This window comes from Chelonia mydas, chromosome 9, assembly GCF_015237465.2.
Source record: "Chelonia mydas isolate rCheMyd1 chromosome 9, rCheMyd1.pri.v2, whole genome shotgun sequence".
NCBI lineage: Eukaryota > Metazoa > Chordata > Testudines > Cheloniidae > Chelonia > Chelonia mydas.
In genome coordinates this window covers 35304068-35322713 of record NC_057855.1, presented here as the reverse complement: position 1 = coordinate 35322713, position 18646 = coordinate 35304068, and the positions used below count along the sequence as shown (strand labels likewise).

The following is an 18646-nucleotide window of genomic DNA, read 5'->3' as shown; positions in this document are numbered from 1 at the left end:
GATAGTGTGATGCTTGTGATAGTGTGATGCTTGTGATTACAAACCAATCACAGTACACAGTCCAGACACTGAATACTCAATCTTCCATCTCAAAATTGTTTCTCGTAATCCTGTTATAACCAGGAATAGTAGCTTCAGATAGTCTAAAATTGTTCTGTTTTTGCAGTTTCTCAAGTATTTTTAACTGTAAGCAATACAGTTGGTCAGAAGACCATTCCTAGAATCATTTTCTGATGGAAAATGCAATTCCAACAAAATCAAAATGCTTCATAAAATCATGTCAATGTTGCCAAAATTTTGTTTCAGAGAACAAAAGGGGGGAAAGTTCCAACAATGTTGAAATGCTCCATTTTAACATTTTTCAGAAGTGAAAAACTTTTTTTTTCCTTTCAAGATGACTTATCTTGATTTTTTTAAAAATTTTGTAATAATATGAAAAAGTCAAAATAGTAAATAATTTTTTCTAAACCTTAATATACCAAAATTTCATTTTAATATATCCAATACAAATCATCCATCCAGGAACAATGCGCACAGGCCATGCTTACAAGTTGGGGTGACAGTATCCTGGAAAGCAGTGACTCTGGAAAGGATCTAGGGGTCATAGTGGACAAGCAACTCAACATGAGCTCCCAATGTGATGCTATGGTAAAAAGGACTAACGAGATCCTTGGAAGTTTAAACAGGGAAGTAGTGAGTAGGAATAGGGAAGTGATTTTTACTATATGGCAGTGGTGAGACCAGCACTAGAATACTGCATCTAGTTCTGGTGTCCACATTTTAAAAAATGGTGATGGGAAAATTGGAGTGGGTGCAGAAAAGAGCCACAAAAATAATTCAAGGGCTGGAGAGGGCAAAACTTAAAGATCGCAATCTGTTTAGCTTACCAAAAAAAGATTGAGAGGTGACTTAATTAGTGTATAAATATCTTCACGGGGAGAATCCTGGGTACTAAAGGGCTTTGTAATCTACTGGAATCTATAACTGTAATCTTGTTAGGGACAGGCATAACAAGAGCCAATTGCTGAAAGCTGAAGCCAGACAAATTCAAATTGGAAATAAGGCACAGATTTTTATTACTGAGGGTGATTAGCCATTATAACAAACTGCCAAGGGAAGAGGTGAATTCTCCATCTTTTGAAATCTTCAGATCAAGACTGGATGCTTTTCTGAAAGATATGTTTTAGCCAAACACAAGTTATTGGTCTCAATCCAGTAGTAACTGGGCAAAATGTAAGGGCCTGTGATATATAGGAGGTCACACGAGAAAGGCTTTAAATTCTAGGTATCTATGAAAAAATCAGAGAAACGCAGGATGAGATTGTCATGGAGTCACAGGGTCTGGTGTATGCCCCAGCCTGTCACCAGTCTCCTGGGAGTGACCCCTCTAGTGTGCCAGGCCCCAAGTTCCACAGGGCAGGCCCATGGCCTCCAAGATTGGGCAGTTGGCACCAGCAATCCCTCTCTTAAGCCACATAGCCCATCTTGGTCAAACAGTGCCCTGATAGGCCAGCCAAGCTGTGAGGGACTCCATCTCTGGCTCCCTCTCTCTTTGTTTCCTCCAGTCTGGGCTCCTGAGTCCCTCCAAAAAGCCTCCTTCTTCTAGTCACCTGACACCTTGTTTTTCAGTTCAGTTCCCAAGTCCTCCCAGCTGGAGTTTCATGCAGTTGGGTGTTGATTGTTCAGTCATTGTGGCATCTCTTTGTCTTGCTGGAGCGAAAACGGAATACACTGCATGGGGCTGGCATGAAGCCCTCCCACCCCTGCCCGAGTGGGGCTAGCCTGAGGTCCTCCACTATCCCCTGCATGCAGGGCTGACCCAAGATCCCCTGCCACCCACCTGTGTGTGGCTGGCCCAGGCAGAGCCACTCTCCGAGCCCTCCCTCCCACACAGAGCTGTCACTGCCATTTGCCCCCTCCTCCCACATGTTCCTCCACATCCTGACCCCACTTTTTTGCAAAACTGGGCATTTGTCCTGTTTGCTCTTGCCAACTGATGATCAGTTAGCAATGCCATGTACAGATGGAAACTGAGGCATGCTTAAGATTCATAAAAATATTTCAGAAAATTCCCACTTTGCCACAGTAGAAGATGTGAAGATGAACAAATGCTGGAATGTTTAGAGACGGTCCCAACAGGCTGAGGTGCTGAGCAGCCACCCCTCCCATTGACTTCAGTGAGATTTGTGAGTGCTCAGCTCCTGTCAAAATAAGACTCTTAACAGCATGATATGAAGACCTGATCCAAAGCCCACTGAAGTGTATGAGAGTCTTTTCATTGCTGTCAGTGAGCTTCAGATCAGGCGTTTAGTGCTTAGAAGTAGTAATAGTAGCAAGGTAGCGATGGCAGGTTAGTAAGAACAAGTGACCAGTGGCATAGTAATCCACGTTGAAAAGCATTTAATTATTCCATGCTTATAGCAGACAACCCTGCAGTGTGTGTGTATCACCAATGTGTCAGCCATAGCTGCTTTTCATAGGAGATTGTGTTCCCAGTAGGCATGCTGAATGCTTTCCCGGCCTGATAAATGTCAAGTACTAAGGCAGTGCTGCCTTTCCGCTCACAGGGATTGCCAAATAATCTGCTTTCATTAACTATGGGACCTTGGCAGAGCTCCTCGTGTACAGCTATCCCTGCCAAATGTTAGTTATACATAAATTTGCAGACACATTGTCTGCGCCTTTCATTACAGTTGCACAGTTTTCTTAATTGCAGCATTCTTGTGTTCCATCTACAATTCTTTGAGTGGTCGTCTATAAATAGGTATTCCATGATTCTGCAGCAGTAGGTTTTGCCACAAAGTTAATCTCTTGCTACAGAAGTGTGCTAAGCCTTTCCAAAATAATAGTAACAATAATTAATAATAACGATAAGCCTGAATCATCATGGTGTTATTTCAGTTTGACACCTATATGGTGTTAATTCAGTTTGATACCTATATGGGGTACAGTGTACTCTCATTCAATTGCAATGAAGTCTGACTTCATTGACATTGAATGAGAGTACACGGCACCCCATATAGGTGCGTAGTAGCTTCCCTGCTCCCTTTCTTACTCAGAGGCCTCTGCTGTCCCGTCCCGCTCCCCCCCCACCCCACACACACCAGTTTATTTGGCTAGTTTCTCTTGTGTCTTATAATACCACATATTCCTGGTAAAAGTAATATATAGTAGGTTCCTAAATTTACAAAAAAACAACATTTTATAAAATATTTAAAGTCCTACAGATTGCTGGGGATGGGGGAAAGCATCTAAATTATGTGTTGCTATTCTACTACTAAAAAAACCCTGCTTAACTTATTTAAAGTATGGTAGAGAAAAAATAAAATAACCGTGAGAGAAAAAAGTCACCCCGTAGGTATTTATCTTCCACCCTATACAGCAGGGTTGGGTCAGTTGACCTTTCTGTTGATAAGGGCATCATGTGCCAGTTGCAAAAAGACCTGCATGTCACTGTAGTTTTGTGTGTGTGTGTGTGTGTGAGAGAGAGAGTGTCTTAGAGAGAAGCAAGGCCTTCCCCACAACTCAATGGAATTCCTCTTTTTCTGTCTTAGAGCTGGTTGGAAAATTAAACCAAACATTGTTTGGTCACAATTTACAGGTTTGTCAAATAGTAAAGTTTTGTGGAAATGGTTATATTTTGATAAACTCTCTACTGAACACTCTCTCCTTACTAACCTGCCGTCGCTACTGAACACAGGGAGCGTTCCATCAGAATCCCTGTTTCAGTGTTTCCAAAACAAAATATTGCAGGATTTTAAAATATTGAAAAAAACTTGGACGTTTCAGCTCTTTGTCCCAATTTGGGTCATAAAGTTCCAAAAATTCAAACATTTTTACAGACGTGAAATTTTGTTTTCTGGCCAGCTCAGTCTATTTGTCTGTATTGTGAAAACTTTTGTATGCCACGTCGGATCAATTCCAAAATTGCAGGGAAAGTTCTATGCATCAATGGCAGAAAGAACCCAACGATTTTGGTGAAAATTGGAAAAATGATAGGAGGGAAATTAGGGACACACAGAGTCCCTTGCAACTGGTTAGCAGACCCAGGAGCTTCAAGCACCTTTGCAATTGTCTAGAATGGGTTGCATTAGCAACTTTCAGCATTCCATCTCAGCTCTGCCCATCCTCCCATCTGTGGGGGATCACACAGCACCTCTGGCAGAGAGAATAGGGGACACAGGTATGGGGGGAAGGACAACATGGGGGACAAATAGCCCCAGCCATGTGGCAGAAGAGGGAATGTGGGGGTACACAAAGCTGCCATGGTGAGGAAGAGTGAAAGGGGGGAAAGGAGGGATGGGGAGAGTGGGGACAGTGGTATGAGGGAGAAGAATATGTGTGTGGGTGGGAGGTGTAGATAGACAGTGGCATGGGGGATTATAGGAGAGGGAGGGAACACAAGTGAATTAAATTAAATCTATCTGAGGCCACTTTACTGATGAATGAGAGCATTGGCACATGAGTATAATGTACTTTAAATTCACACCTTGAGTTAATTTAGCATAACTTTCCTGAGTGTCCCTGTGTAGCCATGCCTTCAGGAGTCTTACAGAGTCAGGCTCCAAGTTCCTAAGGCTTTGGCTGCACCACTGTAGCGCTTCAGTGTAGACACTCACTGCAGTGACAGGAGGGCTTCTCCCATCGTTGTAGTTAATCTACCTCCCTGAGAGCTGGTAGCTAGGTCAATGTAAGAATTCTTCCATCAACCTAGTGCTGTCTACATCAGCGGTTAGGTCGGCTTCACTACATTGCTTGGGGTGTGGATTTTTCACCCCCCTGAGCAACATAGCTGAGTCAACCTCACTTTTCAGTGCAGACCTGGCCTCTGGCTACTACACTACGGCGCTTATGTCAGCATATCTGTCAGCCAGCCCTCTGGTATAGATCTGGCCTACACCACCTCCCTGAATGACAGTAGCTATGCCGACTGAAGCATTCCATCAGGGGTGTGGCTTTTCACATCCCAATTGATATAGGTGTGCTTGAATAAATTTGAAGTGTAGATCAAACCTAAGTTACCTCTGAAAATGTTGTCCAGTGTCTGTATTCTCCTCTATGCTAACATGAGAGTCGTACATCTTGCTATACCCACCAGGGCTCTTTGCATTCCTCCATTCTCCCCACTCACACTCCCCATTTGCCACCCTCCCATTCCCCTCTATTCAGGGGCTCCCTACACAACTCCATGCCCATCTTCATGCCAGGGGCTCTGTGTGCCTCCCAGGTTCCCCCCTTCTAGTGAGTAAGCTAAACTGAACTAATGCCACTTTACTTCTGAATGAGAGCATTCACACAAGGGCCAATGCACTTTACATTCACACCTTTAATTAATTCAGCATAACTTTCTTGAGTGTCCCTGTGGAGACTTGCCCTAAGAGACTTTTGGAAATGAGATTTAGCCTCCTAAGTGAATGCCTACACCAGTGGTTCCCAAACTTGTTCCGCTGCTTGTGCAGGGAAAGCCGCTGGTGGTCCAGGCCAGTTTGTTTACCTGCCGCATCCACAGGTTCGGCCGATCACAGCTCCCAGTGGCCGCGGTTCGCTGCTCAAGGCCAATGGGAGCTGTTGGAAGCAGCGGCCAGTATGTCCCTCGGCCTGCGCCACTTCCAGCAGCCCCCATTGGCCTGGAGCAGTGAACCACAGCCAGTGGGAGCCGTGATTGGCCGAACCTGTGGACGCGGCAGGTAAACAAACCGGCCCAGCCCACCAGGGGGTTTCCCTGCACAAGCGGCAGAACAAGTTTGGGAACCACTGGCCTACATTATAGGAATTATCCTGGCATGTAGCTATGCTAGCATAACCTCACAGTGTAGACGCAGCCTATAGAAACAGAAAGGGATACTATCTCCCTGCATCATGGTAGTTAGGTCAGTGAAGCATTCTTGCATTTGATCTAGCTGTGTTGACATTGGGGTTTAGGTTGGTATGGCAACATTGGTCAGCAATGTGGATTTTTCACACCGCTGACCAATGAAGAGATGTTGACCTAAATTTTAAGTGTAGACCAGGTATAATTCATTTAGGCCCTTCTGTAAATTTTACTCCTGACACATTTGAATACATTGTAGTACAACTTTTATGGGTTTGAAAATCTGGTTAAGTTCCTATTTCGTCCCTTCCTCTCAGAAGAAATCCTTTTTACCCATTATACTTATCCAGATACTACTGGCTTGAATGTGGTCTCAACACTCAATATAAACCCAAGTCTACTTATTCTTAAACAGAACTAGCAGTCTATTTAACTTGAACCTTTATTGCCACGGCTTCCGTTAGGGGGTTAGAGGGTTGGACTAGATGACATCCTGAGGTCTCCTCCAACCCCGATATTCTATGATGGGGCATATGTCTTAGCAGTGAGCAGTAATGGTATCTTATGTAACAAAGCACAAGTATGACAAATAGCGATAATAATATGCTAGAATCCTTCCCCCATAAACAAGAGAGTTCAAACACAGGCCAAAATGCTAGCCTCTTCTACCCCAGAGCTGGGATCATAAGTAGACTGTCAAAATCTGGTCTTCCAGCTGGCAGAACAATGTACTGTTGCTGACTTTAGTAGTGCATTTGAGGCTGAGCTTCTAGAAGGGGTCCTTTAAGTCCACAAGTGCTGCCTGGTTGATTTAAAGTTAGAAACTCACTAGATGTTTTTCTGATGGGTCAGCAGAAGGTACTTGGAAAATTCTCTAAGTGTAGAGTTGACAGTATCACAGAGAAATACAGTATAAGTAAAATTCTGGAAGATTGGCATGTTAAACTGAGCTATGATTTAGGACATTTAGAGCTGTGGGATACATCAATAAGGTGTCAGGGTTTTCAACATAGGGGAGATATTTATTCTACAAGAATAGAGATAAGGGCTAGGATTCTTGCTGATTTTTTTGCAGGTGAGTTGGTTAAGTCCATTTAAGAGGATAAACTGACTTAACCCCAACCTTTAATTTTCATGTGTATGTTTCTTGTTGTATCTGTAGAGGATAGTTGCTATTAAATCTTTGACCTTTCATATCAAATGAATTTCATCGTAATATTTCAACTTGTAATTTCAAAAACAGATTTATGAATTGTTTCCAGATTTAAACTACTCAAAAGGTTCAAATCATTTGAGATGCTGAGTCCCTTCAGTTTCCATTGAAGTCTTGGCATCTCACAACATGGAATCTAAATGATTCATTAGAATGATTTTGAAGATAAGTATTACAGTACTTACATCGCAGTAAGTACAAATATACTTCATCAGTAGGACTAAACATGCACTTGTTATGCCCTCTACAGAATGGTCTTATAAATATGAGAGTCTTGATTCATCACTGTGTTACTCTAGTGTTATGCCTCTGTCACTCCAGTGTGATTGTCTGGAGTCTTAAAGGTTCTTTCATGTTCATAAGTACATTCCTAGGTACAACTGTTGTCTCTCCAGGGTTTTTTTATAAACTATAGTGATATTTCAGCAGAATAATATTTAAATGTGAAAAGTGCCCTGTCCAAAGTGCCTGAGAGAGGGCAACCCTTGTGAGAGGAAGAAGTGCTCACTAAGAGTATAATTGTGGCGCACCGTAGCAGGGTTGGGAAAGGAAAGGGCATGTTTTGAATGGGCCATTATTTTCAATTGGGTTGCACTAGAGTAACTGGAGTATTGCTAAGTGAATCAGGCCCCAGAAATCCATTCTAGAATGATAACATTGTAAGAAATTCTGTGTCCAAAGAAGTTTAAATATTTTTGATGAATTTATATTACATTCTGTTTTCAGCATCGGCCAAACCAAGACCCCACAGTGATGAATATACCAAGAAGATCCCTCCTCCTAAGCCTAAACGAAATCCAAACACTCAGTTAAGCACATCTTTTGATGAAACGTACATCAAAAAGCATGGCCCCATGAAGACAACACTCACTAGGGATGCCTCTTTATTGCAAGTCAGCAGTCCTGCCCCAGACACAGAAGAAGAAGAGCCTGTTTATATTGAAATGGTTGGGAATATACTAAGAGACTTTAAAAAAGATGAGGATGACCAAAGTGAAGCAGTCTATGAGGAGATGAAATACCCTATATTTGATGATGTAGGCCAAGATTCAAAGTGTTCATGTGAATATGACCATCACAGTTGTTCTTCTCAGTGTGCTACTCCCACAGTGCCTGACCTAGAATTCACCAAGTCCTCAGTGCCATCTACTCCCAAGGGCTTGCTTTGTGATATCCCCCCACCATTTCCAAATCTACTTTCTCATAGACCTCCACTATTGGTGTTCCCGCCAGCACCAGTGCAGTGTTCCCCAAATTCTGATGAGTCTCCTCTAACTCCACTGGAAGTCACAAAGCTTCCTGTATTAGAAAATGTGTCTTACATCAAACAACAAGTTGGAGCTTCTCCATCTTCACTGCCACCTCATACACCGGGCCATCAAAAACTGGAGAAAGACCAGACAGTATCTCATGGAACTACCACTCCTGGGCACTCCTCCTCACCTCCTCATCCTTCTACCTTATACAGAACACAGTCTCCACATGGCTACCCTAAAAGTCACTCTGCCTCACCCTCTCCTGTCAGTATGGGTAGGTCTCTTACCCCCTTAAGCCTCAAAAGACCTCCACCTTATGACTCTGTACATTCAGGAAGTCTCTCAAGAAGTTCTCCATCAGTGCCTCATTCTACAGCCAGAAACACGTTGCAAGAAGGGGGAAAGATGGTAAATGCCTCGGTCAATACCTACGGGTCATCATCACAGAGTGGTTCACGTTCTAGAACACCAACCAGTCCTTTAGAGGAATTAACCAGCCTCTTTACCTCAGGACGAAGTTTACTGAGGAAGTCGTCCAGTGGCAGAAGATCTAAAGAGCCTGCAGAGAGTAAGTTTTCAATACACTGTTCAACTGTCTCATTTACAGCATTATAACTCTTGTCATATTTTATTAAATCAGAACTGTGCAAATAACCACATAACTCAGCAACATGAATTATATATGCCTATTCCATTCCAGAGGAAAGTTGATTACTGATGAAAACTGCTTTTATATTTCATGTTTTTATTTTATATATCAAGGTTTCAAAGCTATTTGTCCTGTATTATGAAGGCTTGCAAAAGAGAACTGTAAGAGATTTAAGGCCCAATCCCTGAAAGGTTTTAAAGATTTTTGTTGTGGTGCCGAGTTCTGTCCAATGCCATTGAAGTGCCCTGAACTCACATGGAATTCATACCTCATGGACTCAGGCCCATAAATACTTAAATAATGTTACAACATGATAAATGTCCTAGTTGTTTTCAACAAAAGAATGCCACACCTTTGTTTCCTGGCTAACAGTCTCACCCTTAGCTCCCATTAGCTTTGAGGCTGCTCAGCATCTTGCAGCATTCTGACCCTGAGACTACACACGGTGTAACTCTAACTGCAGTTAGCAAGAGATGAACATCCATAAGGGTAAACTTGGCACAGATATTAGTATGTCCCCAAATCCTTCAAAGTCAGTGAAACCAAAGACAGGGGTTAGGGTGGAATATGGCCCTAAGCTTTTATAGATGAGTAAAGTCAGTGAGCTTGATATGATTTCTCAGTTTATTACTTTGATATCTTGAAGCCCGAATAGCTCAAATGCTTTTATTTGAGAATAGCTGATTTTGTAGCACTCTATTGTATGTTTGTACTAATCATATATTATACCTTTTTGGCAGAGATGTAACAAAAAAAGTTCCAAATTCTGTGCTGGCTTTCATCCTTATAAGTGATGGTAGTTAGGATGTCTTCAGGCTACCAAAGTTTTATAGAGAGATGGGTCATTTTCTGAACTGCTTTGTAATCTGTGTATCCCACTGAAGTCAGCACTTGATTCTTCTGTCGCTGACAGCAGTTTTACACCTCCCCTTGGGACCAAGTCTCTTCTCATGTATATTAGCGTACATCAGGAGTAACTCCTTTGAAGCCTATGGATTTAAAACCGTAGCAGTGAGAAGGGAATTAGGCTCAGTAGGATACACAGAGTATAAGTCAGTGCAGAAATTAGCCTGATCCACCTACAATAGTTTGTCAGCCTGCAGACATAAATGCATTGTATGAAAGCTTAGTTCCATGATTCAGTAGTTTTGCCACAAATAATTACAGTAATAAAAATACAATAACACCAGATTTGTGTGTGGGATGGAAACAAATTTGGGTCTAGAATGAGAAGGTTCTTGTAATAGGGGACAAATATGGAGTATGTTACAACATTTAGGAATAATTAAAGTGATGTGGTAGAGAAACAGTGGAGGAGTAAAACTGGCAATAAACATTATTGCTTGTTAATAAGCAAACAAAAATCCAGCACCATCCAGAGAATGAATAAATTCTAAGGTTCTTTCTTTGTCAGTGTGTATAAGAGAGCTGGCCTTAGAACCCTGAGAAATTCCCACAGTGAATGTGTCATTAGTTCCAAATGCTGAAATTTCAGGATCTCTTTATGCTGCCATTTCACAGCTGATGCCATAGGTGCTGGAACTAGGGGTGCAGGGATGGGGGTGCTGCAGCACACCCTGGTTTGAAGTGGTTTCTATTACATACAGGGTTTACAGTTTGGTTTGATGGCTCTCATTACTCCCACTATACAAATTGTTCCAGCACCCCTGGATGACCCTCCAAAAAAGTTCTCTATAGTCCACTTGACTGAAATTAACCGTAGACTATCAAGGAAAATTTCAGATATGAATTTAAAGCAGATCCTGCCCTTGAGATCTCCACAAGAAGCAGCTTTCTTACTGGCTGCCCTAGGAACATTTTGTTTGCTCTTCCAAGGGGAGAGAAAGTGCTTGTTATTGGCCATTAGCAGTGAGAGAGAAGAGGAATTAGAGAAGCCAAATTTGGTTCCTTTAAGGACAAACCATCCATGTTATGTAGTGAAGCTAACAGCAAAAGACTCTGGAGTGCTGCTGTGTAGGGGAAGTAAACAGACTGTCAGTCTAATCCTGCTTTACTTCTTGTGGTATTTACAGTATGATTTAATCTCCTGGGATTACCACAATAAGCAAGAACAGGGTTTGTGCTCAGATATTATAGCAATAGAAATCACTGTAGGATGACTTGTAACCAAGTATGAGATGAGCAATATCTCTTGTGTAATTCTACAAAAAAAAAAGGGGGGGGGGAAGAGAGAGATCCACGATAACACAATTAGAGTAAATTGTGGAGTTTGAAAGCTTGTGACCAAGCTTGTCACATTTTGTGGTGTATAATAACACACAGTGGAAGACAATGTAGACTAAACTTGTCTCCAGATGTATTTAAGAAATTTTACTCATACAAATCATGCAGAAAGCCTGAGGCTGTCACACTATTTTGAATCAGGATGTAATACTCAACATTTATTTGAACAAGAGAAGAGCAAATGTAATATATGGCAAACCAGCACTGGCCCTTTTTTCTTTTTGCAAGCTTAATGTAATTTAGTCTGAACGAGTTTCTGGAAACCAGATGGAAGTAGAAAAAAAAAGAGAAAGTTGTGTCCACCTTATGAAATAAGAGCTCAGAAACTAATCAATGTGTAGTTTGAAAAAATATATATATTTATTCTTGGCATATCTCAGGCAAGATTCTCATTGAAGCCTGTGCAATTTGGCCCTCTGTGACTTGTTTGAAGTACTCACTGCTAAATGTAAGTTTTAAAAACTGCATGATACAGGATTTTGGATTCAAATTGGGTGTAGTAGGAATGTACTGTAGCAATTATCGAGCAAAGTCGACTCAGCTACATGGTTGCCACTCCAGCTGAATTTGGAAATGTTGAAATGTTTCATTTCATTTCAAGTAGGCTCAACATTAAGCTGCATCTGCCTGAAGTGCTGCAGGACTGTAGTTTAGATGCTTCTGGTCCCTTTTGCTCTATGCGCTGGAATCCCCAGCTGAACTGCATCTCCCATGATCCACTGCAGCAGATCAGCCAAAGGGGAGGCTGCTGTGCATCATGGTAGTGTTGCCTACCATGGGAATGGGAAGAGGCTATCTTTCTGAACTGTTGGGTTTTATTTTAGCTTTAGAAGAGGAAGGAGCCTCCTTTGTAGGCAAAAAAGTGCTCACTGAAAATTGGCTGGAGTGGTCCTATAGTTGGCTGCAGTGGTCACTGCAGTGCTGATGAGCTCCGACTCTCATTAGCCTCCCAGGTCTCTTAGGATATGTCCAGACTGCAATGTCAGCCCAGAGCTAATAGAACTTGAGTTGGCAGACCCTGGGTTTGTTAACCTAGGGCTTGAGCGTCTACACTCATTTGTAACCCCAAGTTAGGAATTGTTGAACCCTGGGTCCAAACCTGGGGCTCCAGCATCTACAATGCATTATGCAGGCCCAAATTCAAACACCCGTATCCTGGACTTTCTAGTGCTCTTCCCAAATGTGGCCGCTCTAACCCTTTGTTCATGGTGCAGTGTGGGAAAACTTGACTGTCCACCAAAACTGCCTGTCCAGAGGACAAAGAAAGTCAGCCCAAGGGATTGTGGGGTACTTTTGACAGACTCGCAGAGCATGCTTCCAGTGGGGCTGCAGTTACACTGCAAAACAATAGGGCTTGAATCCTGGGTCCCAGCTAGACTCAGGCTTGGACCATCCACCCCCTTGGAGCCTTGGGACCCTGTGTCTGAGCCCTGGCTTAGTGCAATTTTTTCATAGACGGAAGGGTGGGGATTAGGCTTAAGCCTGAGTTTGAACCCTGAGTTTACAGTGCAGTGGGTACAGCTTAGCATTTCTCAAAGTCCTCAATGAAAGCTGTTCATCCCTTTATTACCATAAGCATCCACCTCCATCCCTGATAAAACCCAAATGTCAAAAGTACCACGCGTGTGTGTGCGCGTGTATGTATCTGTGTGCGTATGTATAAAGACATTTAAAAATCATGAAACTCTTGGCAGGAATAAGAAAAATATATTTAGCAATGTGATTCAAAATGGTTTCAAAATAGTTCAAAACTAGTTTGAGAAATAGAGATGTCTGCTTAAATGGTGGATTTTACTACAGAAAATCTATATAGTATGTGTCTTTTATAAATCTTTTGTAAAACTGTAGTACTTTTATTTTTTTAAAAGATATTTGAAATCTTTGAATTGCTCCCTTGGCCACCTTTAAATCTAACTGCTAAAGCCTTCACATTTTATTAAGGCCTTCAGTTTAAATTACTGTAAAATCTCTGATTTGGGATTATAATTTTTATTCCTGATTTTATGACAAATATATTTATATATAGTCTAATATTTATATATTTACAATTAAACTGTATAAACCCTTCAGTATTTATAGCAATTTAAGATACCCTCTATTTAGTTTTAGGTTTAGAAATAAGTTACTTAAGGGATAAATTTAGTTAGCTAAAGGGTAACTTTTTTAAATTTGCGGTGGGATTTTCAAAATTTCTAAAGAGATTTGGATGCTCAGTTTCTATTAATTTTAAGAGCAAAACATAACCCAGTGGAGTTGTCTGCTTATACCAGGAATGAATTTGGCCATTCATTGGGATTTTTATGTTAGTAGCTACATTGTGGCCAAAATTTTCAAACTTGGGTACCTAAAGAGAGGGTTCTAAAGCTATAATTAGGCACCTAGTTAGATGTGATGAATTTGAAAACTGCTGCGCACTCAAACATTCCACTGAAACCAACTGGAGCGCCAGTTCAGCACCTTTTAAAATCATTTCAGAGTTTTTATTTAGATACCTCAACAGGGAGACTAAGTGTAGGCACCTAGGTTTGAACATTTTGGCAGAGACTAAGTGTAGGCACCTAGGTTTGAACAGTTTGGCAGGTATGCATCTGCTATTTGCTTGGACTGAATTCTGCAGTCATCCTGCATGCATAACACTCCATTCAATCCATTTATCTGGAAGGGCTGCAGAATGAGGTTGGTATCTACCCATAAAAGAAAACTGCAGGAATTACGTCAACTTAAGGTCAAAAATCATTTATGTTCCCAAATCTCTGTGCCTGAAACAGACCTCAATTATACATCTGAAGATAGTGCAATAGCAATAGAAAGTCTGCTAAAACTCCTCTTTCGGGCTAAAACTCCAAAGTCAGAAGGCCTGTGAATTGGAACTTAACCATGTTTTGGGAAGGTGAGCAATCTGGACAAGTGCAGATTTGAAAGGAGTACGAACCCACATTCATTAGGGCCAAATTCTCACTTTGAATCCACCAGACATACAAACTCAGATATCCTGCCCTTTCTACCTACAGGGACTCCTAATGACTATGGCAGGAGTTTACCACACTTAGCTTGGACTGCCATACAGATCTAACAAGAGAATTTTGCATTTAGCTTGGTCTGATTAATTTCTGTAAACTTTCTTTTCCCATATGCTCTTCTGTCCGACAGGGATCCAAATCCATATGCTAGCTCCTTGGAAAGCACTAGGATGAAAAATTCAGCTTTCTCTCTATCACTTTGTGAACTAATTCCTTGGCATGTAGCAGCTTTGAAATCTTTGTGGGTGGATGACGGCAGCTTGGAATCTGAATAAGTTCATTTTTAAGGTGGTTAGCCACCCCCCCATATATGTTATTTGAAAGATTATAATGAAATTATAATCCACAATTCAGTAGACACCAAGAAGGATCAGAAAATCTGTATAATTATCTAAATCTTCAGATGCTTAACTAAACCTCCAAACCTTCTGAAAATAGTACATCACACATTTCCTCCCTGTCACAACTGTACAGTGAAATGCTCCATAGGGCAGAAGCCACAGACTCTGCAAGACCCTGTGGAGAGGGTTGCATTACAACTATTATTCATTGCATACAAGAATCTTACAATATGTGCAGAAATTCACAAACACACAAGTCTTTTTAGCAGTCACTACTATAAACTACAACAAAGTTCCCATTAGCTTGAAAACATGCATATAAACACGAAGCTCTTATAAATTTACAGTAGGAAAGAAGACCATTAATAAATAGAAATAAATAATTTGCAAATAGAAATTGCTGGCCCTCATTGTGGCTTTCAGTAGCATTTCACCCAGCTAAATCAAATGGGCTGAAATGAATGAGTCGGAAAAGAGCATTATAGATACAACTGTATTGTAGGTTTCAGAGTAGCAGCTGTGTTAGTCTGTATCCGCAAAAAGAACAGGAGTACTTGTGGCATCTTAGAGACTAACAAATTTATTAGAGCATAAGCTTTCGTGGGCTAGAGCCCAATTCATCGGATGCATAGAATGGAACATATAGTAAGAAGATTAAAAATATATATATATACACATACAGATAAGTTGGAAGTTACCATACAAACTGTGAGAGGCTAATTAGTTAAGATGCGCTATTATCAGCAGGAGAAAAAAACTTTTGTAGTGATAATCAAGATGGCCCATTTAGACAGTTGACAAGAAGGTGTGAGGATACTTAACTTAGGGAAATAGATGACCCGGCCACTGCCAGTTTTTTATTGTAGTTTTAACTGTGCATGTGTGTGTGTATGCGTGCCTCACTTTGGTTCTGTGTTATCATCATGGTTGGCTACATATCTACATGATGACATAAAAGACAGAGGTATACAGAAAACAGCATGAGAAAATCTGAAGGCTGTTCATTTCTCTAATTCAGTCTGCATTAAGGATGTGGATAAGACAGATACTGCATATGCTCTGGGCAAACTGAGTGACTCAGTCAACATAACTGGATACAGTGGTCATGCTTAAATTCTTGCCAATTGCATTAGATAACTGAGTAACCCAGGATAACCAAATAATGTTGCTGCTCTTTGCAGCACTTCCCTCTAATTCCTGATGGTAACAATATACTATATATTATAGGGATGCTGCCAATTTTTAGGTAACATTAACAAGTTATCGGAACTGGCAAGGTTAATTACTATACTTGGAGTATGAGTACTTAATTCTCCCTACCCCACTTTCCTTAATGCTTATGTTTATTTTCATTTGCTCTTTTCTCCCCACCCTTGTATTCAGTTCCTTAGACATGCCTTTGCCTTCTTGTATGTTGGTAAGTACAGGGCACACTTTTGAAAGAGCACAGCACCTGCCATCAGACCCAGATTTTCATAAGCCTTCAGCTACCAGTTAGGCACCAGAATCACATGGCCAGCTTTTCAGAACAGCTTCAGCATGTCGGGTACTGAACTCTTCCCAAAATCTGGCCATCGGTGTCACAGTGGGAGTTGCCGGGTGCTGAGCACTTTTGAAACTCTGGCTGGGGCTGAGATGGAAGCTGGACTCTTGAAAATCTGGCCCTGAGGTGATAGACTCCTTGTAGTGTGACCACTGAATGACCTCCGTTTTGCACTATTGTAACTCCATTCACTTCTATAAAAGGAATTAAATGGAAGGAAAAAGAACAAAATGGCAGAACGGGAGAGAAAAAAATGAGGAAAGCTTGTATTTCAGCTGCTTATGTATTTATCAATAAATATGGAGGAGAACCTGCACAAGAATGGGCCAAGAAGGGAGGCGTTCAGTGGAGCTTGAGAGGAGCAGAAAAATTAGTGGTTTATTATTTGAATGAAAGAATGTCTTTGTTACACACAGACATTAAAATAGAAAACATATTTTGAAATGACACGATAGATTCGTTAACTGAGACCATGACATTGTCTCCTCTTCTACTTCAGCAGTTTAGGCTCATGAAAAAATCAGATTCTCTTGGGACTGCTACAGTATATAGAATCGTTGAAGAAGACGTAATTTCATAAATAATTCCTCAGATTTTTTTTTTATAAACAGCTGCTGCTTCTGACTGATGTGTATGGACCTCAATCAACATTTCTTTTTAGGAATTAAAAAAAAACAACCCTTAAAAATCTATAGTTAAAAAAGAAATTGAGTAAAGTCTGTCTTCAACTTTTTGGTTAAGGTTTCACAAGGTTGAAATAGGCTTTATTTTTTGTTTATTACATATACAGGTAGGCTATGGGTTTTCTTGGCCATATTAAACATTTTTAAATAAATGGATCTTTTAAAAATAAATTAAATTACTGGCACCTACTCTGGTCTGTATTTAATAGATGCCAATGATAAGCAAATGAACACTTGCTGCATTTGAAGACCTGGAGTTTAATTATTTGCTCTAAGTTTTGAGTGCCACTCATTTATCTGCACAGAACTTTCTAAGCCACAAAAAATTATGTCTGTGAAAATTAGACCTCTAGGGCCAAATCCTCAATTGTTGTAATCTAGCATATCTCAGTTGAAATCAATGGAGCAGTGTCAATTTACACCAGCTGTGCATCTGGCTATTAGACACAAATCTGACATTTGTAATTACAAAAGCCCATATTCAAAATTGTACAGTCATCTAGCAAAACTGGCAATATATTATAAATACTGCTTTTTTCTAAATATGTAAACTGCAGAATGCACAACAGATTGATGTGCGCCTAGAAATAATAAAAATAGAAGTAAAAACATTTAACCTTGTGCTGTTTTCCAGAAATCCAAACATGCATTACTTTCAGTCAAATTGCATAAATACAATCTGTTGAAATTTATCTGAGTCCTTTAGAGTGGAGAGATAAATATATGGTACTCATATATTCCTCAGTGAAAATAATAATGAAGTAATAACTAGCATTTTAAACCAAAACTAACCAAAACTAGCCAAAGTTGATCACTTTGGCAAAGCAGGTCTGTCTGCCGAACACCTAGGCAGGATAGGTGTGTCTATGCAAATAGGGTCTGCTCCTGAAATCTTTTCCCCGGTGCATGATCAGATGTCAAGGGAGAGCTCATTCAAACCATGCTTACGTACACATGTGCATGCAAGCTCTCATCGAGCTGGTATCAGTATTAGTAGCGTAGCCCTGATAGCAGGGTTGTGGCGGCAGAGGCACGGATGAGCCACGCTGAGCCCACACCCACCATTTTGAGGCGGGTTTGTATTTGGCACAGCTCAGCGGTGCCTATTCTGTCATTCCCTGTGCTACCACGGCTCTGCTACTATTTATACTCATGCTAGCTCTCAGCGTGACTATGGGTACTAGAGCAGGAGAATCATGCCCCTAGCTCACAGTGTAGATGCAGCCTCTCTCTTTCAGAGTCTGACCTTCCTTTGTACCTTCCTCTGGGTATGTGACAGTGTGGGCAGTCCCTCTGGCAGGCTGATCAGGGAACCTTCTCCTCTGAGAGTGTTAATATGCTTCTTTTAGGACTTCACAGCTGTGCCTGTACACAAAACTGTGCGTACTTTGAGTTTCATACTTGTAAGCTGGGATAAAATTCAAGTGCTTCTGTAGTTTCAAGACCCCCAAAATTCAAAGTACAGACCCTCCATATTTTCTATATAATAGAAAATGTTCTTTAGGACCAGCATGTTTATAACACAGATTTTCACAGATCAGATACAGTCCATTGTAGGGACTAGTATATATGTGTGTGTCTATTCAGAATACAGTCAAAATTAGCTTGTTTAAAACAAATTGTAGTGAAGAGAGGTAAAAAAAGCATAGCAATTGTACAATATAGAAAGTAGAATGATCATTTTTGCATTTCCAAAGGCAACCAAGCTGAAACAATTTCCCCAATTTTACCATAAGCAAAACTTAATTTTGCTAGCAAATGTCTGCTTTCCATTTTCAAAATTAGAATGTGTACATCAGAGCTACAGAAAGTCATCATTAAAAGAAGACCTTTCCAACCCTTGCTCATGATCTGAATGCTACTCCCAGGATCTCCTGAGCCACTG

General features: G+C 40.9%; 1 protein-coding gene across 2 annotated transcripts in view; it reads left to right on the top strand.

Moving 5' to 3' along the window:
* The window catches only part of NYAP2 (neuronal tyrosine-phosphorylated phosphoinositide-3-kinase adaptor 2), a 179109-nt gene that overhangs the window by 104881 nt on the left and 55582 nt on the right, over window positions 1-18646 (top strand). For both annotated transcript variants that reach the window (XM_043522822.1, XM_037909492.2), the window contains one exon: window positions 7752-8849. In XM_043522822.1, the coding sequence (XP_043378757.1) occupies window positions 7752-8849 (1098 nt within the window). The remainder of the gene's footprint in view (window positions 1-7751; window positions 8850-18646) is intronic.